Below are 25,874 nucleotides of genomic sequence, written 5' to 3' on the forward strand. Positions count from 1 at the left end.
AAATTAACACTTGGATTTAAGTGACTGACTATAATAACAGTTACCTACAAATCCAATGGTCTCAAGATATTTATATAAAATTGCACTACTGCCTACAGTGTCACAATATACTGTTAATGCCTTTTTCCTTTCAAACATATACAGTATTTGAGGAAACTAATAAACACCTATCTTTTTTTTTTTACATTAAGTATTAACTATATTGAATTGCAATTATTTGTTTTTAGAGTATTGTAGATGCCAATTACATACAAATAGTTACTCTCCAACCCTGAATATGAAGTGATCTAATGTTTTCAGAGTACATCAACACAGAAGAGAACAGATGCTTAGACACATACAAGTATAAACCTACATGAAGTCATGCCACATATGCAAGAGCGCAAAGCTCATCTAAGAGAGAATTTAGGACTTTTCCCTCTCTGCCATCACTAGTGAGCAGAGCTTTCCATTGTCTCTGTTACCTGCATATATAATCCACTGACATACATTAGATCATTGCCACAGGGCACATTTTTAACATTCTTATCCTTGTACTTAGAAAGCTTCCTTTAGGACTGTTTGAATGGAAGGTGGGTTTGTAAAAAGGGTTCAGTGTATCTGTAGTGGGTTCAAGTAAGGCTCAGTACACCTCTCTCTGTCAGGTAGCACATAAAGCTCATTCTTCACTGCCTATCCAATCTCACTTCCACACCCCTCACTTCACCTGTCATGAGACCTGTCAGCTGTCCATCTGTCCTGCTCACGTGTGCTTCAGCTTTTTATCTACAAACTGCCCCATACCTTCACACCAGTAGATGGAGAGAGAACGGAAATAGTTATTAGAAGACAGAAACAGAAATAATAAAACCGTCTTGAGGAACTTCATTGGTAAAGTCATCTTACTTACATATAATAAAAACCAAAAGCAAATAAAAGCTAATTTTGTGAAATCATTCCAGTAATATTATATTGAATTTGTGTCTGGTTTTCGCCTGCATTTGCGTACGGAAAAGCAGCATCCATCTGGCCACGTTTGATTAGGAATAACATAAACGTGCAAAATCCACAGCACCACAACTCGCACGCACGCACACACACACACGCACGCACGCACACGTGCACGCACACACACACACACACACACACACACACACACACACACACACACACACACACACACACACACACACACACACACACTAGAAAACTAATCTTCTCTGCTTTGTACAGAAAAAAACAGAAAGTTGAAAATCAAGCAGAAAAGATCACTCAAAGAAATAATCAAATACAGGCAAAATTAGAGATAAAATAAAAAATAAAACCACTTATTAAATATATATATTTATATATCATTTTTCCCAATGAAACTTGTGATCACTTACTGCACACTGCTAAAATTTAAAGAGCTTTATTTTTTCTCAAAACACCTCATTAACTGTCATTCCTAAAAAAAAAAAAAAAATACATACAAGGGCAAGCCCAACATTCTCCACTAGTTTAACCAAATTTATTTTTCTCCACAACATAAATCAAGATGATCTACTGTCAAATTAATTAGTTTGTTTTCTCAAACCAGCAATAGTAAAAGATAAATAATAATAATAATAATAATAATGATAATAATAATAATAATAGCAATAATATTTTTCAGGTTAATAACAACAATACCAAGAACACAAAAAGAGACGGATGTGATCCTTTCCAAAGAGAGAGAGGGGGAAATAAAACCAGAGTGCATCACAGTGGAAAGCCACCATCCAGTGTTTTATTAGTGACACAGCATCAAAACGGCTCTGCTAGTCAAGACTCACTGAAGAGAAAATATTCATGCTGCAGACGAGCCGATTTGGTGGACTTTTGAACTAAACTGGGCCTGGATCCCTGCTAATTACAACCACACCTGTTACTGACTCAGGCTAATAAGCTCTGCTGGTTGTCTGAAATCACCTTTGGATGGGGGCTTTCATCATTGGATTCAGCTAAATATGGAAAAATATGGATTGGCTGAACGAAAAAGTAAATGACAGATAAAACCGCCGAGGGAGAGAATCCAAGAGAAAGAAAAGAAACAAAGTTCTCTGTATGCCACATACAGTAGCTGTCAACAAATTCCTTGGGGCCTGCACTGAGAGCAGTGTGTTTGTGTGACCTGTTTGTACTTTCCTTTCTGCATGCTTCACTTTGTTAAAATTTGACAAATGTTGATTCCATCAATGATTTTACAAGTGTTTCTATTTTTTCTTTCCAAAGAAGCTGAACCTCTTCTCACGATCCTTCTCTTTGCCCTCTTTGTTGCGCATGGTAACACCTCCAGCATCACCTGAGCTGGGGGAGATGGGAGGCATCGTCATGGCACGGCTGAGGGCCCGTGGACCTCCAGGCGAGTCTCCTGCTCCTGTTGGAATGGAGCCAAGGATGGACCTGATCCAGGAGCTCATTTCCGCCTTTAGACAGACAAAAAAAACAAACAAACAAAAAAAAACATTAGTTACTATACTTAATATACTTGAGGCAGAGTCACACACAAGTCAGCACATGAATACATTTTTTTTTGTTTTACGCAAAAATCATTTGTATTTAATTATTTTTTTAGTAGAGTAATTATGTTCTATACATCTCACCTCATCCTTTGCTTGGAACAGGTACTCTTTTCCATCCCCTAGCCTGCAGACAGAGTAGAAGAAGTGAACCATTAGTCAGAGATAAGTTATAAGTCTATAAGTCTATAAGTCTAACAAACCTCACAATTTCACAATTTTCTTCGTATTTCATCATGGACTCTCATTTTATTTATTAAATCAGAGAGTGTGACAACTGTACTGTATCAGGAATCCTTGTTCTAAAGTTTTGGTTGCCATCTCTCCTCTCACCTGAGCTTGAATACATGTTTCCTCTTCTTATAGTCGTGGGCTACCTCACACACAGCCTCTCCGAGGCTTATGGGTACCTCTCCATGGTATGGAATGCCATTGCTTGCGCTCTTGCCGTCTTTATAAAAACCAAGACTTCCTTTTCTTAGGACACAGTACACATTCTGCCAGGACCTATGGGAGTAACGAAATGGTATCAGGAGCAGCACATGTTGCACATAAAAACAGAAAGTACATATATTTTCTAAATATTCGATACCTTTCTTTTTTTATATCTTCCATTGTGACTAATTCCCAAGAAATCTAAATCTCTTTTCAGTCTTCGGTGTCTGGCCTCCAGGGTCTGTTATGGTGCACTTTAGTGACTCCCCTCATGACAACACTCACCTGCTAGCTGCCTTTTTGCTGTGGGACTCCATCTCCTGTTTTCGACAGAGCATCCCCTCCATGGTTTCTGGCTCAGACTCTGCTCCACCCCTGCTTGGTAACGTGGCAGACGGCTCAAGGCGAGAAGATGCCAGCCCACTGTCCCTACCTGGACCGTTCACCGACTCAGACTCAGAGCCCTGTGGTTCAAATCAGACATGAATAATAGTGAGCAGGTAGAAAAAACACGTCTGGATGGAAGAAGTGAGCAACAAAGCAGCCATTCACAGCCATACATGAAGAGCCATGATGACGTTTGCTTTGACGACACTGTATGATTACCTGAGGTAACAACATAGCACGGGTTCAGAAGGTCCACATAATTACAATTGCAATACACTGATATTTACCAGGACAATTACAGTTCCTCATATGAGTAAGACATACAGTTAAAACAACATACATCTGGAAAACATGCATGCTACACTGAAAACAGTTAGTTAAAATATCTGCATGTTCAAAAATAATCAAAATGTACCAGAGGAACAGATTTATTTGGGACAGCGGATACTGGAAGATACTAATTTGCAATATAAATATTATTATTCACAAAATTATCTTTGCCTTATATGAATAATTGATAACTCTATATTGTAACAGATAAACACAGACAAAAAACATAAATCAACATATAATCAAATACAGTTACACTCTATCAAGCCTTAAATCCTCCAAATGGAGGATGGATTATGGAGTATTCTGGCTTTTGTTTACTAATCCACAGATGGTAGGATGCATTTTAAAGTACTTATTTGTGACAGTAGGACAAAACATTATCAGCTAAGGACATATTTGTGTTTGTCTTTTTTTTTCCTCCATAAACCCTTTCTACAAAAAGCTTGTTAATTGACTCTCTATCAAATGACTTTCACACTCATCACACACATGAACACATATTGGGAAACAATGAACAAGCTACATATAAATAAGCTTTGAACAACTACAAATATCACCACATTTACAATTCTGGGCTTCACATTTACAGTCACTCCTGTCCTGGTCAATATGAGCACATAAACAAGTGCAGACTGCATATTTGATCCATGAAGACAATGTGTTCATGAATCTGCATCATGCCTTTTAACAGCAATGGGGCTCATTAATGAAACTGCATATTGCATGAATAAATAAAGCAATGGATTGCATCTGTGACAGAGAGCAATGACTTCCTGATAGAAGAAAAGAGGCACTGCAGTTGACCAGGAGCTGAGCGGAGGCTGTGAAGGGGGCGAGGGAAGCTACAAAGCTGACCATGGCTTGGTACTCACACGCTCCAGCTGCTTTGGCTTAGACACACGTTTAGGCTCTGATTTCTTTCCCACTGACAACGATAGCGATAATGACTGCTGGTAAAAACGCAATAAGAAATTGTTAAGAAGTCTTTGTCAGGGGCAGAAATTTGAAAGTAAGTAAGTGGCTTGCACCTCTAGAACTTGAGTTCAATTCATACAGAAAAGACTCTCTTTCTTTGACGGATTCTTCTCTGTAGTATCAGCAGCAGACCTAAACTTGGGTTTACAGCAGCACTCTCCACAAGCAGCCAGTGTTGACTGCCGTCACTTCATCTGTGACACCAAGTGCTTCTTTTCACCTGCCAGTGAGGAGTTTCACTAGGGTCGTGTAACATTCATTGAAGTTTACTATATCCTATCCCAGTCCCAACCCCCCTCCTCACAGGTACCATGTGTGTTTAATCAGGGTCCCTGAGGTGATGGGTGAGTGTTTGTTGCTCTGCAACCCCCAGGAGGTGCTGATTCTTTTCAGAAAAAGTGCTTCTTTTATGTATCATCAACAATAACAATAAGCAAAACTTTGCTGCTTATCTTATAAAATATTGCTGATATTGTTGATTAGAATGGTTACATTTCACACAAAAAATAAAATATTTCCTTCAACTGGATAATTACAAGTCATGTCATTATATGACATTACATACACAAAAACAACGCTGTTGATTGGATATGAACAGACAGAGACAGGGACACACTTACATACAGTTACATTATGAGATACTTACAGGTTTGGACTTCTTTTAAAACCCAAAGCAAACTTGAGGTATTTTTTCCTGAAATTCATGGTTTGCTTCAAACTGTGGCCATGTGTTGATAGTTTGTCAGGAATACAACAGTAAATATTTAATATTGAGTGACTGTCTCATGGCAACAGTGATGCCAATTATCAATATTTTTTCTGTTCTGACTATTAATCTTTCACACAGATTGAATGAAAGAGTGAAAATAATTTTTACAAATCTGTGTCATTAAATAGGAGATGAGGCAAGGCAACATAGAAAAGACACTACAGGACTATACGTTTTACATTTGGAACCAGTAAAAAAAAAAAAAAAAAATCAGCACAACAGAGCAGAAACCCTGTAACAGTCAAACCTTTGGAGATGTGTCTCACCTGAGATGTGTCATTGTCACTATGTACTCCATTCACTGACACCGACTGATTGAGTGTGGTCTGGTCCAGACTGGTTCTGTGTTTAAGGGGGAGGGAAAGCGTGTTAATACAGAAACAAAAAAAATACAACGGCTATTCATAATATACACCAACACCTTTCTGCTCTACCATAACTCCTCTTTGGTTTACCTGGCTGCAGAGTCATGTGCTTGACTTTCTGTCTCAGATTGTGCCACTTCTTCAGCTGGGGGTGGTGTAGGGGGTCGCCGTGCCCTCTCCTCTTCCTCTCGCCTCCTCTGGATCTCCTGCTCCTCAAGCTGAAAAGGAGGGAGTGAGTAGTAGTAGTAGTAGTCTAAATGTACCACAAGGGTTTCCCTGCCTACATCACAGATCAGTGGCGGACATTCTGTACATCGTGTATCTACCAGCCCACAGAAAAAACAAACCATTGATGTGATTGAAGATATCTATACTACTTACTGTAGTGAGTTTCTCCAGTAGGAAAAAGCGCTCTTCCCAGGCTGCAGCAAGTTTCTCAAAGGCCTCATGGCGTTTAATTAGGCTCTCTACTTCATCCACATTTGAGCCCAGCTCTGCTGCTCGCACCAGAGGTTCTTGCCCTGCCAACCAAGACTCTGCCACATAGGCATCACGTCCAAACTGCAACACCTCCAGCACTGAGATGCAGGGAGGAACAGAAGAAAGAGGAGAACAAAAATATGTAGACAGTGAACAAAGATTGAGATATTAAGAATAACAATATAATCTGCACCAGAAACTGTTAGTACTGGGGCAGGTGTACAGTAACTCATACACTTGGAGCCCTTTCAGAACAACAATAGCTCTATAACAAAAAGCACAGGCGTGACTCATTTCAGTAAAACCACTGAATTGGTGCAGGGAAGGTTGCCTGAAAAAGGGTGTCACAAAGTTAAAAACATGTGCAGACAAACCAAAAAATTAGTCCTTACACTACTTTTGCTATAGTGCAATCAATACCAATAAAAGTCTTGACCGAGGAAAAAGTTATGGCTGGCATGAAAACTTTGAAGTGTTGTACTGTTTTAATGGAGTACAAACTAATGTGTGGTGTCTTTTCATCTAACAGGAGGTCAAACTGGATGTACCTGTTTATATTTTACCTACTATCTCTACCCTGTAGCAACATGCATACACCAGTGGATCCCTTGCATTTTATCAACATGGCACTATCAAATTGAATAGGCACGCTCTAAACAGGTTAAACATGCATACCAATTTGTAAATGATCCATCTTGTCTTGCCACTTTTTGTTGATCCTGTCTCTCTTTTCCTGAAGTTGAGCCAGTTTCTCTCGTATCTGTAGGTCAAAGAAGATTCAGGAACAAGAGGACACATGATAAGGTTGGTATTAAGTAATAACTCATGATCATTATGTTCCTTTTTTACTCAAAAACATTTCTTGTAATATGCATCAATATGACTGCAGATAACAGTGAGAGTGACCCATTCCATAATACCTCATCAGCTGCATAGTGATTGTTGTTGATGAGAGTATTTCCCATTTCAAAACAGGCAGTAAAGCTGTCTGCCCTGGTCTCAATCTCTGACTTGATGTCCTGATGATTGGCAATGACCAGCCCTGCAGAAGATACATCCCTGGGGAAACAGAAAGGAGAGAGAGGTGAAATTTAAATAGACACATAACAATAATAACAACAACATTCTGAGCATAAAATGGCTCTCACCTGGGACTGTCATGTGCGTCAATCTGCAGGTTGACACCGTCCATCCAGAGCATGAGGTCTCGCACCATGTTAAAGAAGCGGAATTTCTCCACAGTGTCCAGCAGGAGGAGCCTGCGAGCCTGACCAGCCTCAAGCAGGCCCTCCCAGGCAGAGGTCACAGCATGTTCGCTCCTGTGAATATCATCAGCTTTTTCTCCAGCATAAGCCTTCTGCAGCCGTGCTGCATCATCCTGAACCTGGTTCACCTAGGAAGTCAAGGAGCAAGAGGGGACATTCAGCATTCTACTCACATGGCTCTCTAGGAATTACACGTGATCTCTTTAACAACATAGCTAGCTGACCTGTCCACTGAGGGCTTGGATGTCATGTTCAAAAGTGTTGTGCTGTCTGTGTAGATGTTGGACAGTGTTCAGATCACGGCCCAGGTCAGAAGGCAGCGCCTCCCTCTTTTCCTTAACACGTCCAAGCACCTCCATGGCATCCTGATGGAAGCGATGCAACTCATAGGAGGCTGCCAACATTTGCGTGCGTGTGTCAATCAGCTCTAGCAGATCTGCCCAGGCCTCGTTTAACCCATCCTTCCACTCAGCCACACTGGCGTTCTCAGGATGACCTGACTCAATCAGGTCATCTGCCAGCCCATTTACACCATCTACGCGCTCTTGGCCGATGGTGCTGGTATCACGAGCAAACTCCCGGAACTTGTCCCTCAGCATCTGTAGAAAGAAAAATCAGGGCAAACGTGAGCAACATAATTAATTCAGCTAAATTTCTCTGAGCTTCAGTGTCTCCAAAGCATATGACAGAGAAAAAAACACTCACGGTGACATGTTCATAGTCCTGTCCTAGTTCATGGGAACCAGCAACCACCTCCCTCTCAGCAATCCACTGTTCTAGGTCATCCACCTCCCGCTTCAGCTGGGTCAGTCGCAGTCTCTCCTGAAGCCGCCCACGACGCTCCTCAGCAAGGTCTTTCAACCCTGCATACAGCTTGTCCACTTGGGCTTGCCGTAAGGTGATTCTCTCGCTGTTAAATGAAAAATGAAAGGACAGATCAGTGGTTGTGGATCTACAACTTTATTCATAAAAAAGGTATGTGTCATAGATAACACTTCAACATTCAGATCTACTGCACCTCTCTGGGTGTTCACTGGTGACCATTAGGCGACTGCTGTTGGCTAGCTGATGAATGGTTTGGGCGTAGTCTTCAAGAGCCTGTTCCAGGATCTGGTGCTTTTTGACCATCACTAGTGCGCTTTGCTCATCCTGCGAAATCATTAAATTTCTTAAAGACACATGATTGTGATACAGTGGCAATTTTATTTCTTATTTTGTCTCAATTTACCTTGGCTTTTTCTTCTGACATCATGTGTAGCTCTTGCTCACCCATCCAGGCCTCTGCCTCTGCTGCATCAGCATAGAACTGCTGGGCGCGATTGGCCTCTATTAGACGGGCATGACGTTTGTCTGTCTCGGCAATCAGCTGGTCCCAAAGGCCCCTCAGCTCAACAAGACGCTCCTCTAGGACAGACTGTCTCTCACCATCTACCTGACTCTGAGCCTTTCCTCGCCTGTGGATGTCATCAATGCGAGGTTGGTGGCCCTGGATCTCCTTCTGCAATGTCTGATTCAGAAACAGAGAAGGTGTTAACTTTGACTGGTGAGTTGGCAATTTTTACTCCTCACATTTGTCTTGGGTCAATACACAGTTTTCAGACATTTAATAATGAGATGACAATTATTAAAAGTCACTTTTACTTTCCTTTAAACTATCCAGCATTTACAACATTTTAAAGAAATTACTAGTATTGATCATTTTGCTATTGCATGTCATAGATACAGATTTTTTTGTCATCACTACCTGGTTCTTTTTGATTAGAAGCTGAACGGTAGGCAGGTCTTTTCCATGGTCTGTGGAGGTTGCTAGGGGCATCCTCTCTTTCACCCATAGCTGACAGAAAAACAGAATGAATAAAACATAAGCATGAGGCAACATATAGATCTATATCTAATTTCAGCACTCAGGCAGGTAATCCAACTCACAATTTCATCTTCCAGATCTCTGTTGAACTGATGTGCTTCTTTAGAGGCAAGTAGTCGCTGTCGCCTCAGTTTGAGAGGATCCTGAAGATTTTCAAAGTTGTCAGTGACACGCCTTTGCTGACCATCTACCTCAGCTAGTCCAGCGTCCTCCTGGGACAAGGCCAGTGCCTGAGACTGCAGGGACTGCACCTCCTTCTCTCGGACCTCCATCTGATGCTCCAGCATCTAAACAGGGACAGCACAAAGATGTAAGACAATAAGATAGGGCATTAGGCAGTCTCCACTAAACAGATTTGGTCAGTTCCACCACATGCACTCAACTCAGCAAGTTCAGGATCAGAAGCAAGTTCAATATCTTTAGCATTAAGTACAGATTAAATTCTTTAATTACTCTACATACGTTTTTTCAGCACATTTAAAAACTGAGTTGAGTTTTTGACACATGATGTTTCGTACCAATCAGAACTTGTACTAATTATGTCATATGATATTAAAGCTCTATAATACAAAAGTATTTCTCTTCATGGCATAGACGTGCTTTGCTTGCACAGTGTGGTCTACCTGATGCTTCTTGAGCAGGATGTTGACACTGGTCAAATCTTTGCCATAGTCGTCACTATGCAGCTGACTCTCAAGGTTTTTCAGCCAGACATCTAGAGCAGAGCAGCTCTGTGTAAAGAGCTCTGCCCTGTTAGCATCAAACAAACACTGGGCCTTGGTGCGAGTGGTGCCCTCCAGCTCCTCCCATTGACGCTGTAGGTCCTCCAGGGTCTGCTGGACAACAGGTTTCAGCTCAGGCTTCTCTGCCACCAATGCCTGACCCTCCTGATAGAGACAGAATACAAGGACAAGTTTTCATTTTCAGTAATCTTGCCATTTTGGCAACACTTAGGCAGGCACACTGTCCCAGCTGTATACAAAAAAAGGATTGCTATTTGGCCTCTCTGATTAGCCTTATTGATTGGCTTACCCATGCACCAATCAATTAACTATTACAATTACACCACGTCAGAACAACTGCCCACATATGAGACAAGTTACCCCAAGTTACACAGACAAGTTACCCTTTTCCCGTACCTTGTCAATTTTGTCCAGCCAGTCTTTGTTAGAGGCCAGCTCTGCCATGAAGGCCTGGTGCTTCTGCCACTTGCTGTGAAGATTTCTGGCCTCATCGTAAGACATGTCTTGTGCTGTCAGCATTTTCTCATTGATCCACAATGTGAGCTATAGAAAAGAGGACAGCATTACACAATAAGCATCATTATTAATATCATTATACAGAAATACAATACACAATACACAAATTCTATAGTTTTTTTCTTATGATAAAAGAAGCCATGTGTAGTCGCAGTACTAGGTAACTTTGACATATTTAAATTTTAAGCATGTTATTAATTTACTCATAATGCTATTATTTCATTTCATTTTTTTTACCTCCTGCCCATCTTGGAGGAAGTGCTGAAGTTCACGGTTGTCCTTAAGCTTTGTAAGCAATTCATTTGCAGCCTTCTTATTCTTAACATGCCTGGAGAAAATTAAGGAGAGCTAAATGAGCCACTCTTCAAACATCTTATCAACAAGGAAAACTTGCATTATTGGGATTTTTCATCCTTCTTGTACTTTTGCTCTAACCTTTCTTGGATGGAATCAACTTTTTCCTGGATTTTGTCAGAGTTTGCATTACAATCGTTAATGAGGCGCCGTCCAGCCTCCACTACACCAGTTATCTTCTCCTCACTGGCCTCTGTGGTAGTGAGGAAATCCTCATGCTTCTTAATGGCCTCTTCTGCTCCCTGAAGACTGCTGGGCATCTCTGTGTGGGACAGCACATACTCCTACACAAAGAAAGGAAAAGGAATGTTATAATTGTTTTTAACATTTCTTATGTTTCTTATGCAATTATCTAATTCCAATGATTTTGATGTTTTGCAGCCTGTTGGCTTACTGTCAGTGATATACTGAAATTAAAACATGTAAAACAAGCACAAGCTGGGGATATAGTGAAGAATTCAAACAACATCAAACTACAAATATAATTTCTGTTTTTCTTCAACAGTTTATAATTTGCTGCAGTTGTCTTTGAATCCCTACTTTTGGGTTCTTCCAGTCCTTACATTTGTATGAACTTTAATTTCTTCTTAATTAGATTTTGTGCTACATAGAATTATAATAGCACTTATCTAATTTAGTGGTGGAGTATAGTGGCCAACACATTACAGATTTAGGCCTATGGTCCAGTTACAGTGCACCTTACTTCTCACCTCCCAGTTGCCCTTATTTAAGAGCTAGGTGTGTGAATACTAAGTGTACTAGACGCCAATGTAAACAAACCACAAGAACCCATGCAAACACAATAAAAACCTATAGAGTAAACATTAATACATATTTCTGATTACCAGAACAACATGCTTGTGCTGCATTAACCCTGTGAGAGCAGAGTGTTTTAGTTCAGCAGAACTGAATTTAAGCTTGAAAATGTGATTAATTAATTAAATTTAACTATTTAAGATTATGACTTTGTGATGATTTTGCTATGCAATCAAGCAAATCTTAGTCATGTTAATAACAACGGGAGGGGCAAGAGGGCAGTTAGTCTGGTGAAAAATTTGAATTAGATTTACATTTCTACCCATGCTTTAACCCATCTGTTATTATCCATTTGAAGGATGTAGTACATATATTTTAGGTGCAAACAGTTATTAGGCTGCTTGACTATAGACGAAGCCAATAAGGCTGTACGTTGATACATATTTTGATTCATCTAGGCCACAGCTCACTGGCACAGTTATTTCAATAGTGCTTTTTTCAAACCTGGCTGTTCAGGAAAGCTTCTGCCTGCTTTGCATCTCTCAAGAAAGTCTGGAAGTCAAAGGCTTGGGCCAAAAGACTGTGGCGGTTCTCCCACATGCGACGCAACTCATGCCACCCGGTGTCCAGTGCCTGGAGCCTCTGGGCCAGGAACATGTGCTGGGCATCTGTCTGACCTTGGGTCACCTCTTCACCGACTGCCCGCATCTTCTCATAGTCCTCCTTATAGTTATCAACCTCATTCTTGATACTCTCATGCTGGGCTAGCAAACTCTCAGCCTCAGGCAGAGAAGTGGGAATGTCCTCTGAGGCCACGGCTGTCTGAGTGCGGGACAACCAGGACTGGAAGTCATCCAGGTCCCTAAGGAAGCCCTGCAGCTTGCTGGCTTCGCCCAATGACTCCTCACGTCGCTTCATGGTGGCATTCAACTCTTCCCACACCTCTTGAATCTCTGCCAGACGTCCCTGGATCTCTCCTGCCTGATCTGGATGTTCCTTGGCCAGCTTTTCTGCCTCATTTCTAAGGTCATCCAATTTTCCCTAAAAAGACACAAAGAATGGTTTAAATGCAGAAATGATGAGAAGATTCCCCAGCATGAAACCCAAATTGCTCCTACAATGAATGTGCCTTATCTTTAGATTATTTATTGCATTGTTTATAGTCTTTTCTGCTCCAATCCCTCACCCATAAGTCACTGCATGTAACCTCTCCATACCTGAATTGCCTCCAGGTCCCTCTCCATGCCAGTGAGTTTGCGTTGCAGTGCCATCACTCCAGCCAGGTCATTGCCCAGGCCCTGAGTAGATTCAATCACCTTGGTCTTTTCCTTCATCCAAGTTTGGATCTCATTACACTCCAGGTGGTAGTTCTGGATGTTAAGGGCAGACTCTAGGGCTTGTTTTTTCTGGCCAGCCAATTGTTCAAACTCTGTCCACCTAGGGGACCATACAAAATGCAATATTTAGGTTAAAAACAACCATTGCGCTCATTGAGTTGTAAAATAGTGAGTTTTACTTCGCCTTATATGTTATGTGCTCTGACCTGTTGTTCAGTTGGTCTCGTGTGTGGTGGATTTGGTCTTTGCTACAGTTGTCGGAGCTCAGCAACTGCTCAGCCACCTGGTTCACATCAGTAACACGAGTGCCTAGGTTGTTCATCTCAGGTTCAAGAGTCTCAAATCTGCAGTCATAAAGTAAAGAAACAGCATCAATTCACTCATTCTAAAAAGAATATGCTAATTTAAACTAGATGTTTCTGCAGATACTAAAACTACTTGTGACAGAAAGCAGCGACATTTTGTATACTTTAGGGAAAAATTAGAGCTACTAAATGATATATAGACCGTTGAGTCTTAATTATTATTTCACATCTGTAAACCTCAGCTTCAATGTTTGCAACTTGAATATTTTTGAGGGATATGAATTGAGCCTTCACCATGTTTCTTCCATATTAAATCTGTATTTATAGTCTTCCCTTCCCTTCCTCACACACTGACCTCTGCTGCACCACCTCTAAGTCCTCCAGTTTGGTAGGTATCTCCATGCCATGTAACCATTGCTCCTTTTCTTCTACCCAGAGCTGGCAGGCACCAGCTTCACTGAACATGCGGTAGAGGGCAAGGGCACCTTCCAAAGCCTGCCGCCGAGCTGCTGACAGAAACTCCAGTTCTTCATAGCGCTGCTCAATAGCAGGTAGGCGGCCATCCACCTACAGTAAGCAGTAAACCATAATTCAGTACTGTAAATGGAACATCATCAGTGAAGTATGAAAGCATGGAAAAAAAGCACACATACCTGAGGGAATTGTATATAGGCCTGTGGCAGTGCTTGGACCTGCTCATGTAGGGATTCGATGAGGGGGCGGTGGCTCTGGATCTCCTCCTCTATTTCCCTCTGCTTGCGAGCTAGAGTTTGGGTGGAGAACTCATCGTGGCCCACCTCCTGACTTGACACCTGTCTAAGTGTCTCCATGATCCAGGCCTCCATGTCATTGGCATCTGTTTGGAACTGATGCAGAGCCACAGCTTCCTTAAGACTCTGCTCTCTCAGTTTAGTTGTCTGGGGAACAGGAAGAACAAGGAAAATTACAGAAAAAGAAATATATAACAGAAAAACCTATATTTGGAGAAAATAGTTTTATACTGTGGGTAACAGTCTCACAAATACAAAGAGTGATGATCACCACCCACCTCCTCCAGATGTGTCCATTGTGCACGGATGTCTTGAATCCTCTCTGTGACCTCTGGGGCTCCAAAGTGTCCCTCGTTAATCAAAGCTTCCCCAGCAGCAATGCTGTTACTCAGGGGGCCATAGCGGGCTGCCATCTCATCCCTGAAAGCCTCATGTTTACTAAGCAGGTGAAGAGCGGAAGTGAGGTCACGCCCACAGTCTCCACTGGCCAGGATCTGCTCCTGTTCTCTGATCCAGGCTGCCTCCTCTCCGACATCCCACAGGAACTGCCAGAGACGTCGAGAATCCTCGAGACTCTCTCTGCGTTTCCCAGCAAGCTGACCAAGCTCCTCATAGGCTTGACCCAGCAGGTCAACCTTCTCACTAACTAGTCCTGGCTCACATGGTTTGTAGGCTGGCAATCAGAAAATGCAGGAGTGCACAGTGCTTAGATATTGTTCACAAATAGGCTAAACTAAAGCTGCAAGGTCGTACAGAGAATGAGTAAAAGCATGTTTGAAAACTCACCCTGTTCATAGGAAGTGAAGCGCTTTGCGGCTCCCTGCACTCCCTTGATCCTCTCTGCCTGAGCTGAAATGTCAGCCTCTACCAGAGTGTGTTTCTGAAGTAGGTCTAACACATCATGCAAATGTTTGCCGCTATCCTGAGACTGCAGACGACCCTGAAACAGACAGAGAACACAGTCCAGTAGAATATTTGGTTATTTATAAAAATAAGAGTAAAATAAAAGGGTGTTTGCAACAGCAACTACAAGGTAGGAAACTAGTTTGGATATTGTGTCCACCAACAGAATGTGTCAAGAGTGAACAACCTTCCTGGAAAAATCTAAAATCTAGTAAACAGAATAGATATTTATAAAGATTGAACCATTTTGTTGCCTATGCCCTGCACTTGGTGACATTTTAAATAAACAAAAACCGATAATAGCTGAAAAAAGAATTTCAACAAGCTTCAGACCATTAACCTGAACAAAAAGGAACCAAAATGGTACTCAAATGACAGCAGAGAAAATTCCTCTAATCTAAACCATTAGAGTAGGTCACTAAATGACAATAGGACATTGTGTTACAAACAAAATAAAAAAAAAAACATCAGATAATAAACTGTATACAAGCATTCTAATTATATGGTAATGGGCAACTTAATCACCAAGACATTAACAGGGTGAATCCAACTACCACTGAAAATTACAGAAGAAAAAAAAAAGATTAATGTCCTTTTCAACTCCACCCCAGAAAAGCAAGTGCAGACATAGATGGTACATTTCCACCCCAGCTGTCTGCTACCTTTTAAACAGATATAAAACTGATAGATATTTATTAGTTTAAAACAATTCATGATTAACACCACAATTAAGGTCAAAGCTGAATATCTAGGACACCTATACAGTGAATTTACTGGCACAACATAACAGCATGTTAAACCCATAACTACAAAGACTGGTAACCTCTATTAGATGTCTAACGTCATCATCTCTAGGAGTTAACGTGTGCACCATGTAAATCAATTACACTGAATGATACAACCTACTGTTCAATCACTTAGGCTACTTTAATGGCAGGCAAAAGGCAAAAGGCTATGTCAGTGGCTATCAGGCAGTTGCATTTGGCAATACCAGCATTTTGAGAATGGCAGAATCCAAGTGAATTAATATCACAGCATGTGGGAATGGGAGTCACCAGATTTAACCACTTAAGCAGAAAGGTACATACTCCTCAGCTGACCTCAGCCAGCAATGACAGGCTTTCCTGAGGTTAGGCCTATAAAAAGCTAATTACTGCTGTTAAGTGCAGATGCTAAAGCTGTTGTGAACATATATGAACAACAACTAACTTAATTGAATGGATTAGGAAATTCCTTTTTGTTAATTAAAACAAAGCCAACAGAGTATAGGAATGAAAGCAGTAGTTTAAAACAAGTTAAAACAATGTAAGTACTGTTAAAATAGTATAATCATACATTTTGTTTAGTGGGTCTTTACCTTCATTTCTGCCATCCAGTCCATGATGTAACGCATCTCCTGAAACAGTCTCTGTAGGTCACGATGGGCATTCAGCCGCTCCCTGCGTGCAACCAGAAGTTCTTTCAGATATTCCCAGAGTCGAAGCACATTGTCCCTTCGTGCAATTATACGTCGTACATCATGGTATGACTCTGCTTCAAGCTCTTTGGCAACAGCCTCCACAGCAGCCACACGCTCCCAGTATGCCCCGATGTCTGTCTCAATTGCTTCATGTTTACGGGTGGCAGCTTCCACTGCTCCCAAGTCAGTTCCAAAGTTGTCCTAATAACAGAGGAAATTCAGCGCATCACAGTGAAACTATTCAGTGTATTCCAGTCAGAAATAAGAATGCATCAGTTGCCATACATTTGTCTGTTTTTGAATAAATCAGATTTTCATCTATCTACCTGAGACACCAGCCTCTGGTTCTCACTCAGCCATGTCTCCCGCATAGCAGCTTTGCGGTCAAAACGAGCAGCGAGCATCTCCAGCTTCTCCTGGCGAATCAACTCGTTTCTCAGTGCCAGCTCACGTTCATGCTCTGCCTTTTCAAGTCGCTCCCATGCCTGTCACACCAATGAAAACACAACAGGAAGCTGGTAAGATCCAGCAACTATGACACCAATACTGCATACTGCTGAAACCATGACGACATAAATAGTCATAGATGACACTTCTGTGGTCTAAGAAAACCCTAAAGTGAACATGAACAATTTACCCAAAAGCATGCAACAAGCTGCTTATTTAACACATTGACATATGGTATGACATCACATTAAGAAACATTCTTAGATGGAAGGCTGTACATCTAGAGCAACCCATACCTTATTGATGTCAGAGATGAGTTTGCCCTCTCTTGGCATGTAGACTTTCTGGTTGTTTGCTCGCATCTTACTCTGGATAGTAAAGAGGAGAACTTCCAAGTTTCCTTTCTCTGTAAATCTGTGGACACAGACATCACCTCTGTTTAACATACTCTATAGCTTTACACTTTAGATCCTAATGGTTAGCAGGCATTTGGTTATTCACTGGGTTACATTAACCTAGCTTCCTGTTACTCACTTAGGGGGTTTCTCCACAGTCCGGTATGAGTTGAAAGCCTGGAGCTGGTTCTGCACAGCACTCAGTGAGTTAGCTAACTGCCTATCATTAAGCGTCACTATGGTCTGCTCAATCCACTGCAGTAGCTCTGAGGCCAGGGTCTCATACTTCTCTATCAGTTGGTCAGCCTCAATAGCATAGTCCAGCACCTGCAACGAGGAGAGGTCTGTGAGTCAAGGCAACTGGGCATTGCCCACAAACACAGCCCACGTACTCACTGTTTTACTCACACACAAATGTGTAGACACAAGCACACACAGCTAACCTTGCCAATTCTTTTGCCCTCCACTGCCAGGGCTTTCATCTTGGAGAAGTAATGGTAGTAGGTCGCGACATAGGTAATGATGGATTTTTCATCAGGTTGATCAACATTAACATCTGAAAAAGAGAGAGTATGATCCATCTGCATCCAAACTTTATTTAATCTACTCATCATAAACTTCAGCATGCACAAACAACACTGTGAAGTTTGGTTCTCAAAATAGCCTGAATGAGGAGTTGAATAGGTGCCAAACTGTTACCATCTTTAGATGTGATTCTTTGTGATGTCAGTGTAGCTGACGTGATGTTGTGATGCCTAAACTATAATTAATTCCAGTAATCCTCCATAGTCCAACACCCATTAGTCTGTTTCGGGCATCAGCTTAGTGCCTTAGTGGACAGTGTCAGGCCATCAGTGAGACTTACAGGAGTGCTTCATGTTTTTATGGAGGTTTTACACACTCACCCTCTGGGTCCAGCAACTTGGTAAGCCCCAGTTCCTTCTCAGCCACATTGAAAGCATTCTGGAGATTGTAGTGAGCATTTGACCTCTTTAGGTTGTCAAACTCAATCAGGTCAGGTCTGCAGAGGCCGAGAGAACAGTTATGAATTTAATAAGTACAGATTGCAGAGGACAGCAGGGTGAAAACAAACAGTAATGTCATTCATAAAGTATCACCTCCTTGTAGTATAGAAAAAAAAAATATATATATATTTTTACCGTCTACAATGAATGTCTCTGTTTACAGACCAGGATGCATAATATAATCCACTGGATTAAGGTAAAGTTGTCTGCATGCTAAACAGGTTTATCATCTGTGGATTAGGGAAGATACTCCAGCCAATTATCGCCTATTCTTGGCTAAACCTATTTTTTCATATCAAACTGACTTGGGTATAAATCAGGTATAAAATCGGTCTGGGAGGCATCTGTATAGGTCACTAAAACTTTAACGTCCAATAAGAATGAATTGGCATTCTCAAAAGGAGGACAAACATGGGTATTTTCTCATTCAGGTTTAGTGACCATGACCAGAATTTTGAACTGTACAATGGTCATGAAACCTTTATTCTAAAGTATGTTCCTCATTAATGAAACATAAAAAATTACATTGTAGATTAGGGGAAAAAACTCAATTTGCATATTGTAATTGCCTGCTGTGGTGCACCTTCTGTAGTTTGAATAGAGGCTTGACCATGTAAATGGAAGTGTCATGGTTTACATGAATATCTCATGGTTCAGTAACTTTTGAGAAAGCAATATTAGCACTCATGTATCAAGTATAACCTTAGGCATTCACTGTAATAAAGAATGCTCTCTGTTGTATTTGACCCAGAAATTTAGAGTACTTTTGGTTTCAGTTCACAGATTAATTTTAACACAAGATATTCATGGCACTATTACCAGCAGGGTGTGCAAGTGAGTTACCAGGCATAGTTCTTCATAGAAAATAAGTGGGTTATTATTTCTGTGATCTAGGTCATCTTAGTCCCTATTTTATTTTCATCCTTTCAGCCATACTGCAGACTGTTTGAAGGATGGGAGGAGTAGGAGGAGACCTAAATAGAGAAAGGGGATAAAAAATCCCAGAGAAGTGTGATGGTACTGTGACAGGTGCTCCTCATTAGGTAAAGAAAGATAAAAGAGGGGGTGAAGATACTGGACACAGTTTTGTTTTGCAGGATAAAATCCTCACTTTGAAAATGGAGCTGTGTTAAAATTATTTTAAATCTAATTACAAGTCTAAAAGGGACCAGCTTCATTCCACTTCACAATTTAGCAGGTAACAGTCAAGTATAGGAAGAAGTCAGTGACCTGTGTTTGTGCACAATGGCATTGAACGCCAGACCATCTCGCCAGCTGGTAGTGAAGTTGTGAATGTTGACATTGGGGTATCTGCAAAGGTCAGATCAGAAGTCATTAATCATTAACTCAACACAGCAAATTCACCAGTAACCCCTTCAGTAAAACCATACATTTTACTTCAACATATTAACAGCATTCATCCTCTGTGTTTAAGCCCTTTCCTTTTCTCACCCAGCAGTTTTCATTTGGCACCAAAGCAGCAAAGCATCTTTAGCTGATTTTTTCTCCTTGTTGTCTTCTGTCTCCACACTGATGTCCTGGATCTGTCAGCAGAGCAGTTATTCAGTTAAGACTGTGACCAAGACTTAATTCCTATAAGACTTATTCCCTATACAATTCCTATATGATTAGACTTTCCAATATTATCATTATATGCTCTTATCTGTAACTGTATATTACAACACATTTAAGGAATGGTTGAAAAAATTCTTAAGTAAGTTTGGTGAGTTTGCCTGAGGATGGACTTAGCTACATGCAGAGACCTGATGTCCCACAGCAAAACTGGCTTTTTGAAAGAGTTTGAGAAACGTGGTAGCTGGGCTGAGAGGGGAATGAGAAGAGCTTCATTGTATGTTACCTGGAAACGAAGGATGATGGTCCAGATGAGACCCAGGGTGAGACGGTGATTCCCATCTACAATGTCATGTGAGCCCATGTTTTCTAGATGTACTTTTTGCTCTTTGAGAAACTGCAGGGCTTTATCAACATTTTCCAGGCAGTGGATACGCATGCGGCCCTTAGTGGGCTTTGGCTGTGGGGAGAGAGGACAAACAGAAAAGAAGACATAGGTTGACATTGTTGTACAACGTGATCACAACATGATGAGAAAAGGGAACAGGAATTTAAAAAGAGAAACACAAGTCAAAGCAGGAGGAAAAGTAAATCACATTAAGAGAAAGCAGGAATGAAGAACATGATTGCTCCTTCTTCCTGACTTGTGGTGCAGGGTGAGGGCCGTGTTGAGGGCCTGGGTCAGGTTTGGGGCAGACAAGGGTGGTTTCTGTGTGATACTGACCAGCTGTTCTCCTGAGAGCACTTCCAGAAGGCGGATTAGCATGCGACCATCGCGCAGGTCAGTGTACAAGTCACCAATGCGACAAGTCACTCGACCTAAGTGAGAGTTCACCCATTTTGTAAAGGTCTTCTTCTGTACTGCTTCACGCTCATCTGCAAAGGGCAAAAAAAGGAGAAGGGTTAAAGTTACATTGCACCAAGATCACAACTGACTCTACTGACTGATGCCACTGGCCTCAATATAATTCCTGTCACGGAATTAACTTAATGGGAATTACTTTTGCTCTAAACAAACACCAGTGTGGTCTACCAATTTGATCACATATGAGCACAGACAAGTAACAGTAAATCATAAGGACTTAAGTCCTTGTCCTGAGCAGTTCATAAGCTGCGCCATTAAGTCTCCAGGATCACTGTATTGAGAGCTTAGTGAGAGGTTTTCACTCTTTACACCCAAGTTTAGTGATGGCTCTGCTCATGTGTGCATCACTAATTACTCTAATGATGTGAGTTTAGAAGAGAAAAGTGACTATTCAAAATTGGACAAAGACAATGATATTTAGTGAGCATTCTTGTTGTCAATTTATTAGAGCAGGGCTAAAAAAAGAATCACAATAAATTAAGCTGTAACAGCAGCTCAGACATATGGACCAGGGGAGTAAGAAGCTAATCCTGCTCCGCCACCTAACAAGGTGACCTCATTTCTAGGACACAAGGTCTCCCTGCTTTTCTAGCATTCTACTTAATGCACTGCACCTAACACAGGTCCACACAGAATAACCCTGAAGCAAACAGAAAATAGATCTGAGGAGCAGCTCTGTGCTAATGAGTTCAACAAAACAAAGCCTACTTACTGCAGCATGAAATGAAATATAATGGTGGTGAGGATAAATGGATCTTTAACAATAACACATCTTTAACAATAAAAATGGTGAAGCCTTCATATTTTGATATTTAACAGTAAACAAACCAAACAATAACTTAGCAATTCAATTGGCAACAAAGCTGGATATTTAAAAAAGTGTTCGTCACACATATTTCTATGTGATACAATTATCTTTGATTATGACCAATACCCTGTACAAAGGTGCAATACACCACAACTTCTTTCCACAGTGCACTTCAAACAGACTTGTGTGACAACATGAACCACAAACCAAAATTGTATGTGCTTTAGATGTTGCATCAAAACTAAATGAAAGGTAGAAATGCAATTAATGTGACAGAAAGTACCCTTGAGGGGTCAGGCAGTCCATCAAGCTGGACAAGACTCACTAACATAATTACTAATAACTGCCCTGCATCGCCCTTGCTCCTACCAGCAAGTATTTAAATGTTGCCAAATTTCCTTTTTTTTTTTACTTATGTAAAAGCCAAAGGAGCTTGGTTGGTTTGAGATACTGCAATAACTTCAACAGCAACTACAACCAAATGCAACTATTCAAAATTGAGACTTCCAATCCCAAGGCAAGGCCCAAATATCTAGTCAGTTCATGTAACAGTGGGAGTCTGTAGGTAAGCAATTTGAATATAGTCATTTTAAAAGAAATCACTGAGATCAAATCAAGGTGAGTACATTAATGGCAGTTCTTGTGGAATTAGAATATCATTAAGATGTAACTGTTTTTAGTAGACTTTGATTAATACATGAATACTAAGCCACTCCAAAAAAGATTGAGCAATGTGAAGTAAGCAATTTGAGGTGACCAAAGACAGCATGTTGTGGAATCAACCACTCCACCAACTGTCAGCTAAAAAAAGAACAGATTTTGAAATTACACACAAGCTTTCTTGGGTGGGGTAATACAACAGGACATAACGCTTGAACTGTTGTGAGCTAAAGGTGCTTCCTCCTCCTCTATACTCTACTTGAGTTGTCCTCTTTTGAAATAATACAGATAGTACCAGCAAACTGAACGCAATCTGCTACTAATTTTCTAAAACAGAAGAGAAACTATCACAAATAATGATTTAAACATGATTGAAATACGAGACTCAATACCCTACAGCTCTGTATTTTATCTCACTGTAATTCAGGTATTAAAAGGTATCCTGTATTTTTTTTTTACCTCTAGTGGACCTCTACAATGATATTTTAATAAGCAGGTTTCCATATAATCATTTATATTATTTATTGTATGTTCCATCAACATGCTCATAAGATGCTGTTATACAAAGTCTTGCCCACTGTAGAAGGCTGCATCTGTCAAGTCTCATGTTTTCCCTGTTGAATATTTCACAGTGTTTTTTGTGTCCAACTAACAGCCTTGAAAAGAAAATCTCAGGGTCTGTCACACCATCAAAAAACTATCACTAAGAAGTGTTTGTTGTTAGCCTATGCTTAAAATAAAATGCCAGTGCTCTACGGATCACCCTTCCTTGCTTCAGTTGCTTTTCTCCTGACAACACTGTCTGCTGAAGTGCACTGGACAACAATAGAGTGTTAGTGATAGCAAAATATATTCCATCATCTAGGATAAAGTTGTTTGGCTGTCCATGTTCTGCATTAGAGCCGAGGACAGCAGAACAACTCATGGACCGTGTACCAGATATACTTGCTCATAGCTTGGATGCCCAAGACAGCCTATTTGGATACATTTTAGTGGAAAACAGTAGCTAGTTCAAATCAAACAGAAACTGGTTCTTATAATGGCTGTTTCTCACACAAGACTGCAGAGGAAGCATTAAGTTTGTGTTAAGTGTGTTCAAATGTGATTTATTGATCTCTTTTCCTGTTTGAGGGCTTTGTAACAATTGACACATGCATTACAGACAGCAGCTATACTGTCAAACACACAGCACAATGAGATTTACATGTTGGTCTTAGAGAGACTACTATTTGACTACGGTAACCATTTAGACAAACAGAGATTACAGTTAATAGGTATAAAAGTACACATATACATGAATTGACATATTTTAAGAAAAGGCCCTCAACAATATGTCTTGTGTATTCAAATCTCCAGATTCAGCAGATATACAATTGCAGTTTCCACTATAGAAATTTAACATTTAAAGACAAAAGATATGTGGCTATCATAGATATGTTAATTCAAAGCAGGTGACAGGGCTGACTATAGTCATGGCCTACAGGCACATTTGAAGGGCTGGAGCTGAGGCAGAAACAGGCATTTCTCTGCTACCTAAGCTATCAGCCCTCTTGTTTCCTAAATGTGTCTTTTCCCTGCTTTTTTCTGGTTAACTTAAACTCAAGGGTATCAGGCACCAACAGCTACTATCACTCAAACAGCCCTACTTTAGTTTAGACCTGGTTGATTCTGTACTGCAATATGGTGTGCTGGTTGTTTGGAATTTGGCGTTTTATTGCCCTCTCATTCCAACTTTCAAGAACTGACTGACTAAACCTGTTTTGTCTCTATATTTCTCTGATGTACCACACTAACAGATTATTCAATTATTAAAGGACCACAAAGCCATTTGAAGCTGTTCAATGAGCTAGCAGATGTGGATTACTGTGGCAGGTAGAGTACAGCAGAGGAGCCTACATTCCTCCTGAAGCTTGGTCATGTTGTGACAGAACCCAATACTGAGGAGGAGGCATTGGGCAGGGATCCTAAAGAAGAAATGCTGCTACCCTATTGGTGATGCACTCCTAATAACAAGGCCAGTGGACAAGAACACAAGATAGACAAACACAGACATCAGTCTCATACGTGTTTACTCATTACAGCGAGCAAACACAAACTTGTCATCAGTCGTTGCTATGGTAGATAAGGGCAAAACTGGCGCAACTATTTCCTCTAACAACCTGACATTTGTGGATCGTGTTATGGGTGCATGGGAGGTTCAGATATGTCAACTGTAATGTTTACAGATCCACCTCTAAATGGTTTATTGTTTTTTACTAACCTGTAAATGCTCATCCTTCACAACAGAAAGCTAGATTATTTTTAACAGAGTATCCTGATGGCTGTAAAGTGAGAAAAGATCAACAATACCAGGACGACCCTCCTCTATACTAACAGATGTCTCAAGTCATGCAAAATATCTGCAGAGCCTGCCAACATTGTTATAAATTACCCATTATGGGACAAGAGGGAATAGTGGGAAAAGACTGTATGAGCTTTAGAAAGCAAGCCTAGTAATTATTAGTTAGTCTTGCGCACTGTGCCACAGCCAGTGGCTGCCAGATGTGATAAAATTACCATTTATACTAATACGTGCTTGTAATCCAACATAAAACAGATATTGGCTGCTCTGAATATTGTCTGAATCCTACAAAGTATACTCTATGTCTAACATGAATTCAATCATGAAATAGTTTTTCTACAAATTAAAATGTTAAACAAAGTTAAACTGGACTGTACTATTAAATTACTTTATTGTATGCACATTAAAAGCCTTCTGGGACAAGAATTAAAAGTATTCTTAATTCAAGTTTCACAGAAATGAACATTCAAAACTTTAAAACTCCCCTGACTATCCTGGACCTCTACCTCTCCTTCTTGAGATTCTTTGCGTGTAGGCTAGAAAAACAAGTGATTACAATTTTGTGTGCCATGTTTTTCTGAATTGTTTACTAATGGTAGATGAGAACTAGTGGTTAGAGGCATCATTTAATGTTTCAAAAGCATATTTGGGCATGTCCAGTCACTTTGAACATGTTTGTCTCTGGTAGTAAGTAGTAAGTATATGTCAGGGCACGGAGTAGAGTGGGGCCAGGCTTAGCCAGTGCCCTCTGTACTGTTGAAGGTACTGAGGTTTAGCTCGCTGCTGATTTTGTATTTTACCTCCAAACAAACTCAGGCACTGCTGATAATGGTGATTAACTGCAGGTAATCTGAGCAAATATGCCGCCAGACTTAATCCTGTCTCTGTGGCACATAGCGACTAGGATCATGTTTGATGATAACACAGAGACCGATACAACACCAACAATGAATCTCACACGTCCGTGAAGGAAAAAAATACCACATCTACAGTATGCAGCAGAACAGCACATGTGCAGTCTAAGACCAAGATTAAGTCTGTATCAGCTGTACCATTTTACTGAGGTCATGGTTAACATTTAGTGTTTAGTAAGTCATTTATGGTTATCTGAACATGTGTGCTACAATGTTTAAAAGTATTAACTAGTCGGAGGAATCTATGATTTCCCATTTTTCATGTCCCTACTTACAATGTGCTTTTTTTGTTGTGAAGTTGTTGGATTATGA

At 40.7% G+C, this 25,874-nt stretch overlaps 1 protein-coding gene across 6 annotated transcripts in view; it reads right to left on the reverse strand.

The window, feature by feature from the left end:
• Positions 1 to 1,163: 1,163 nt before the first annotated feature.
• LOC111234280 (spectrin beta chain, non-erythrocytic 1-like) overlaps positions 1,164 to 25,874 on the reverse strand; it is a 38,633-nt gene continuing 13,922 nt past the window's right edge. For 3 of the 6 annotated variants that reach the window (XM_022762268.1, XM_022762270.1, XM_022762269.1), the window contains 37 exons: positions 20,699 to 20,850; positions 20,261 to 20,434; positions 19,855 to 19,946; positions 19,633 to 19,713; positions 18,283 to 18,398; positions 17,821 to 17,933; positions 17,517 to 17,704; positions 17,279 to 17,396; positions 16,862 to 17,020; positions 16,434 to 16,736; positions 14,960 to 15,113; positions 14,452 to 14,846; positions 14,057 to 14,320; positions 13,759 to 13,970; positions 13,305 to 13,442; positions 12,979 to 13,198; positions 12,266 to 12,802; positions 11,087 to 11,289; positions 10,889 to 10,979; positions 10,532 to 10,678; positions 10,016 to 10,279; positions 9,455 to 9,679; positions 9,273 to 9,362; positions 8,757 to 9,035; positions 8,547 to 8,677; positions 8,234 to 8,438; positions 7,753 to 8,127; positions 7,412 to 7,656; positions 7,184 to 7,322; positions 6,939 to 7,023; positions 6,165 to 6,361; positions 5,874 to 6,001; positions 5,685 to 5,760; positions 3,240 to 3,418; positions 2,853 to 3,026; positions 2,604 to 2,646; positions 1,164 to 2,426 (listed from right to left, as the gene is read on the reverse strand). In XM_022762268.1, coding sequence (XP_022617989.1) covers positions 2,214 to 2,426; positions 2,604 to 2,646; positions 2,853 to 3,026; positions 3,240 to 3,418; positions 5,685 to 5,760; positions 5,874 to 6,001; positions 6,165 to 6,361; positions 6,939 to 7,023; positions 7,184 to 7,322; positions 7,412 to 7,656; positions 7,753 to 8,127; positions 8,234 to 8,438; positions 8,547 to 8,677; positions 8,757 to 9,035; positions 9,273 to 9,362; positions 9,455 to 9,679; positions 10,016 to 10,279; positions 10,532 to 10,678; positions 10,889 to 10,979; positions 11,087 to 11,289; positions 12,266 to 12,802; positions 12,979 to 13,198; positions 13,305 to 13,442; positions 13,759 to 13,970; positions 14,057 to 14,320; positions 14,452 to 14,846; positions 14,960 to 15,113; positions 16,434 to 16,736; positions 16,862 to 17,020; positions 17,279 to 17,396; positions 17,517 to 17,704; positions 17,821 to 17,933; positions 18,283 to 18,398; positions 19,633 to 19,713; positions 19,855 to 19,946; positions 20,261 to 20,434; positions 20,699 to 20,850 — 6,905 coding nt within the window. In that variant the 3' untranslated portion in view covers positions 1,164 to 2,213. Of the gene's footprint in view, positions 2,427 to 2,603; positions 2,647 to 2,852; positions 3,027 to 3,239; positions 3,419 to 4,546; positions 4,625 to 5,684; positions 5,761 to 5,873; positions 6,002 to 6,164; positions 6,362 to 6,938; positions 7,024 to 7,183; positions 7,323 to 7,411; positions 7,657 to 7,752; positions 8,128 to 8,233; positions 8,439 to 8,546; positions 8,678 to 8,756; positions 9,036 to 9,272; positions 9,363 to 9,454; positions 9,680 to 10,015; positions 10,280 to 10,531; positions 10,679 to 10,888; positions 10,980 to 11,086; positions 11,290 to 12,265; positions 12,803 to 12,978; positions 13,199 to 13,304; positions 13,443 to 13,758; positions 13,971 to 14,056; positions 14,321 to 14,451; positions 14,847 to 14,959; positions 15,114 to 16,433; positions 16,737 to 16,861; positions 17,021 to 17,278; positions 17,397 to 17,516; positions 17,705 to 17,820; positions 17,934 to 18,282; positions 18,399 to 19,632; positions 19,714 to 19,854; positions 19,947 to 20,260; positions 20,435 to 20,698; positions 20,851 to 25,874 lie in introns of all 6 variants that reach the window. The other 3 variants (XM_022762264.1, XM_022762267.1, XM_022762265.1) reach the window with 2 other exon arrangements.

This window comes from Seriola dumerili, unplaced genomic scaffold, assembly GCF_002260705.1.
Source record: "Seriola dumerili isolate Sdu_G_001 unplaced genomic scaffold, Sdu_1.0 BDQW01000449.1, whole genome shotgun sequence".
Classification (NCBI taxonomy): Eukaryota; Metazoa; Chordata; class Actinopteri; order Carangiformes; family Carangidae; genus Seriola; species Seriola dumerili.